The sequence below is a fragment of the Phoca vitulina genome, unplaced genomic scaffold, assembly GCF_004348235.1.
Source record: "Phoca vitulina isolate PV1807 unplaced genomic scaffold, GSC_HSeal_1.0 scaffold20, whole genome shotgun sequence".
Taxonomy (NCBI): Eukaryota; Metazoa; Chordata; class Mammalia; order Carnivora; family Phocidae; genus Phoca; species Phoca vitulina.
Window position 1 is genome coordinate 1,216,553 of NW_022589723.1, and position 4,894 is coordinate 1,221,446.

General features: G+C 38.1%; 1 protein-coding gene across 1 annotated transcript; it reads right to left on the bottom strand.

Moving 5' to 3' along the window:
• Nucleotides 1–1,200: 1,200 nt before the first annotated feature.
• On the bottom strand, nt 1,201–2,151 carry LOC116640679 (olfactory receptor 11H7). The gene has a single exon (XM_032417825.1). The coding sequence runs from the start codon at nt 2,143–2,145 to the stop codon at nt 1,201–1,203; it is 945 nt and encodes a 314-aa protein (XP_032273716.1). The 5' UTR covers nt 2,146–2,151.
• Between the last annotated feature and the right edge of the window lie 2,743 nt (nt 2,152–4,894).

Consider the following 4,894-nt stretch of genomic DNA (forward strand, 5'->3'; position numbering starts at 1 on the left):
AAGTAAAGGTAAAAGGCTTTTCCTTGACTGGTATTGTTGCCCTATTATTTGACAGAGTTTATATGTTGATTTTTCTCTCATGGAGTACTTTCTTTTTTGGTGGTGGTGTGGGGAGCTCCCTAAACTGTAGTTCTCTGATGTAGATAATGCTTCATTGGTTGACTACTTAGGACTTCTTTCATCCCTGGATTCTGGTGACCAACACCATATAAACTCACTTTTAGGGTTGCTTTAGTCTCCAAGTAGTGCTTTTGGGTGAAATCCCTTTCAAAATGGTCTAAGTTGGTTACTTTCCATGAGCCCTAACTAGGCTAAAGGTGAGTATTCTATATTTGCTGTATTACTGGTGGGAATTCAGTTTGCTCCTGTTATGGCCCATTTTCTTTGTGGGAATTGCATACTAACAACTCACCAAATATATTTTTCCTCATGGCTTACACCAAACTTCCAGCCTCCCCTTCTACACTGTTGATGAAAGTAATGAGTAATGTGAAACTGAAATTACAATCTCTTAGTGTAACCAAAATTGATGTGTAGGGTTTCTGTCAAAATCCAATAAGGGCGCCTGGGTGGCTCAGTTGGTTAAGCAACTGCCTTCGGCTCAGGTCATGATCCTGGAGTCCCTGGATCGAGTCCCGCATCGGGCTCCCTGCTCAGCGAGGAGCCTGCTTCTCCCTCTGACCCTCCCCCCTCTCATGTACTCTCTCTCATTCTCGCTCTCTCAAATAAATAAATAAATCTTTAAAAAAAAAAATCCAATAAAAGGTGAAAGATTTATACGATCTGAAGAGAAACCAGAATATTCTGCCAAAAATCCAGGACAAAAGGCATTTTATGTGTTATGTGTCTTTTTAACAAAGCATTAGACAGCCATAAAAGCAAATAACCAATTTGATTAATATCTCTTAACAAAGTTGTATGGACAGAAATTGCATACTGAAAAAGTCTAAACCTACCTGGAAGTAAATATTAAGATTTTTAAGAGTTATTTTTTTTCTCTGTAAGGGGTGGCAATCTCTTTCCATGGAAACATGTTTATGAAACTAAAAGCACATCAGAATATGATCAAATACATGATGAATTTCGCTTTGCACCACAGGACCATCATGGTTATGAATAAAGACAAGTCCGTTTGGGTTGGGAGAAGAGGATTACTGTTCCACTTTCAGAAAATGAATCATTGTTTTTCACAAAACCTATTCACAAAGGTTGGATGATTCTCATTCCACAAATGACCTGATGGAGGGCAACTTTCATGTCCTTGTTACGTAGGCTATAGATGAGGGGGTTTAAGACTGGTGTCACTACGGAGTATATCAGTGTGATGATCTTATGCATAGCAACTGAGTTGCCAGATGCGGGACTCACATACATCATCACTATGGTTCCATAGAACAAAGACACTACAACTAAATGGGATCCACAAGTAGAGAAGGCCTTTCGCCCCCCAGCTGAAGAAGGAACCTGGAGCACAACTCTGAGCACCAGGGCATAGGACCCAAGAATGTACCAAATGGTGGTAATGATGATAAGAGAGCTCACAGAATGGAATACATGCTTTATGATGGGTGCAGGGGCACAGGACAATGCCATCAGTGGGTCCACATCGCACAGAAAGTGATCAATAATGTTGGGACCACAAAAGGGTAGTTGAGAAATGAAGAAAATAGTAATTGCATGTCCAAGGAAACCAATGAGCCAACAAAGAGACACCAGAATGACACAGAGCTGCCTAGTCATAATGGAGGGATAGTGCAGTGGACGGCAGATGGCCAGGTACCGATCATAGGCCATGACACAGAGGAAGAAGCACTCAGTTGTGCCCAGGGAAAAGAAGAAGTAGAATTGAGTGAAACAGCCGGAGAATGATATGGTCTTGGTTTTTGAAAGAAAATTGACCAGCATGCTGGGGACTGTGCAAGTCACATACCAGATTTCTAGGAAGGAGAAGTTGGCCAGGAGCACATACATAGGGGTATGGAGTCGACGGCCCCACCTCACTGCACAAATGATGGCTATATTCCCAGTTAGAGTCAAGATATAGATCAACAAAATCGTTGAGAAAAGGATGATCTGTATTTTCCAGGGACCAGGAAAACCCAACAAGATGAACTGTGTCACAGTAGATATCCCTGACTTATTCATGGTCTCCAGACTGTGGAGAGAAGATAGATAGATAGCGACAAGTCACTTTGCTGCTGAAACATTTGAAACTTTTCTTAGGACAGGTAGTTTGAGTGATCAGGCAAATGTATTAAAAATCCTAAAACAAGTCTTGAATAAATCCTGCTCTCTTCTGAGTGAGCCATTTGGCCCTTATTCTTTGTAAATGTACAATTCTAGGCTGCTTGAACTCATTGTCAGTGGGCAAAATCAATTAAATTTCACCTTTTTTGATAGAAAGAAATACTTGAGTTAGAGGCAAAAATGGTTTGTCTTATATTTAATTTTTTTCAGTGGAAGTTCATATATAGCAGTTAGTGCAATTCATTTCAAAATGTGAGTACACATATGCTATCATTTAAAAATAGATTTGTATCTGACACGTTTTATAGATTTGAATGGTTTGAGCTTTGACATTATTACAGATTCTCTCCCTGTCTGTCTCCTCCACCTTTTTCTTGAGCTATTTCCATTAGAGATTTATTTTCTATCACTTTTTCATGATACTAGAAGAAAATCAACAAAGATACCCAGAGAGTAAATTCTTACTGCTATTTCCTATTTAAAGATGTTTACATTGCACTAAAGCTCATTTACAATTTGGTATTTAATCCTTTGTTTTTAGCAAAGAAAAGTCACTATAACTCACCTAATGATTAATTTCATATGATAATTTATCACGTTTCATATCCATTTAAAATATGTCATTAAAGATTAATATAACATATGCAATGTATTGGGGAAGAAAATTAAAATCACCAGGAGATTGTCTTCTAAAGCTCTTCTCACTGCTGTCACAAGTCTTCAGGTTCACTGTTTGGAAGATTTTACTTTAGTTTATTTAAAAAGTACTCCCAATTTTGATAGAAAACAAGACTTGCCCTTATTCCCTTTACAACACCATCATCAAAGATGATGTCTTTTTAAGAATCAAATACAACTCAGATAAAAGAGCACAATGGTAGCTTTAACATATTGGAATCTCCAGAAATTTTTTAACAAGATACTTCTAACTTTGATAAGAGGAGAATTTTCCTTAAAAACAGTTTTGATAGAAGTGGTGTATATAGAATATTCATAGTACTCACTGAACATAATCAAATGGAAAAAATCCTTCTATTCAGTGAGGTTATATTAAGTAACATAAATGTATTTATAATGAAGCAGCTGTTGCAGGTTCACTAAATGAATAATGCCTAAAGTGAACTATGAACCTATTCATCTAGAAGCAAACATAACCTTCCTATTGGACTGGTTAAGTCAAAGAAGGTTGTAGTCTTGTGGACAAGAAACCAAGAGAAAGATATTGAAAGATGGGGATAAATTCTTTTTAATTTTTTGAGTTAGGATGATTATGAAGAAGTAAACTAACCTGCATTGATCATCATTTTGGTTCAGGGTTCCATAGAATAGATCATTTTGTGAGAAACAAATGGTTCCCTACTATGGGAACTTTGTGCTTTCCAAGCAAGAGACCTCTCTTCTCAACAAGACAAGAAAGCAATGATGCAGAGAGCAGCCACTTACCACCTGGAACAAGAGCAACAATAACTTGAATCAGATTCACAGACTTTGACTCAAAATCAAAATGCGCAAGACTTAGGTCTATGTATTTGAGCTATAGACTACTCTTTGGAAAAAAGACCTCACAGAACAACTATTAGCTGTAGAGAAAGCATGGTAAATGAATTTCACAAATAATTTTCAACATGAGTATAAGAAGCAATTCCTAATATATTCACCATTATATTCTGTGTGAATCTTACTCATTATATACACTGATTTGATTTTACCCTTAAAAGTTTTTTTTTTAATGTCACCTCTCCTGAAGGTGGAGATGAGTAATGGAATGGACAAAGAGGGTAGAGCTGAGAGAGGAGACCAAAAGAAAACAAAACAAATCCCTGTTTTCTCTTGGTTTTGGTCCCAGTGGATGGAACTAGTTCCATACTGTTTTGTTCAAAATATCTATGAAAATCATACCATTCCAGGTGTTCCAGCCACTTTCTGAGAAGGGGAAGATCTGTGGATGACTCTGGCACCATTTAGTGCAATTATCTGGGGGAGTGTAAGTTCCAGGGTGATCTAAATACTCTGAAAGTTTTGTCTTTTTGAGTTGTGAGTAACTAATATTCCTTGGTACTCAATCTCTTGAGTATATTGAATGAACAGATATAGAGGTGATTAGGCCCACCCGTGGTGCATAATAGCAATGCCCATCGGAGATGATGTTTCCTATATACTGGGAAGCTTTCCCAGGCCTGGGGAGAGTTCATAGGGAGGTCACAAAGATTCTCTCCTTCACTGCCCTTAATGTGGAAGCCCTGTGTGAGAGCTCCATGCATGGCTTATTTCACTTCCCTTGCACCATAAGATTCTAGTGGCCTATTTCCAACAGAGTGTGCTAAAGCTATGTGCGGGTTTTAATTTATGTGTCAGTTTAGCCATTGTTGAGAATTCTGAGGTATGTCTTCATATGATCCTATAACTTTCCATTCCTTCCCTAGGGACCTTCTTCCTTCTTGCCTGGGGGTTTCATTAATATTTCTGATAAGTTGGCCCATAGTGATTAGAAGGTAATGTGCTACATTGACTCTCTGGGGACCCCATAATCTCCTTAAGTTTGTGTTTCTCAAACAGGGTATGTGATTTTGTGCCATGGGATACACACAGCCCCTTATTAAATGTCTTCCTGAAGGGACAGTTTTACTCAGAGAAGATAATCTTGTAT

Excerpts from the sequence above, each read along its gene's own strand:
- LOC116640679 (XM_032417825.1), bottom strand. The coding sequence starts at position 2,145 with ATGAATAAGTCAGGGATATCTACTGTGACACAGTTCATCTTGTTGGGT.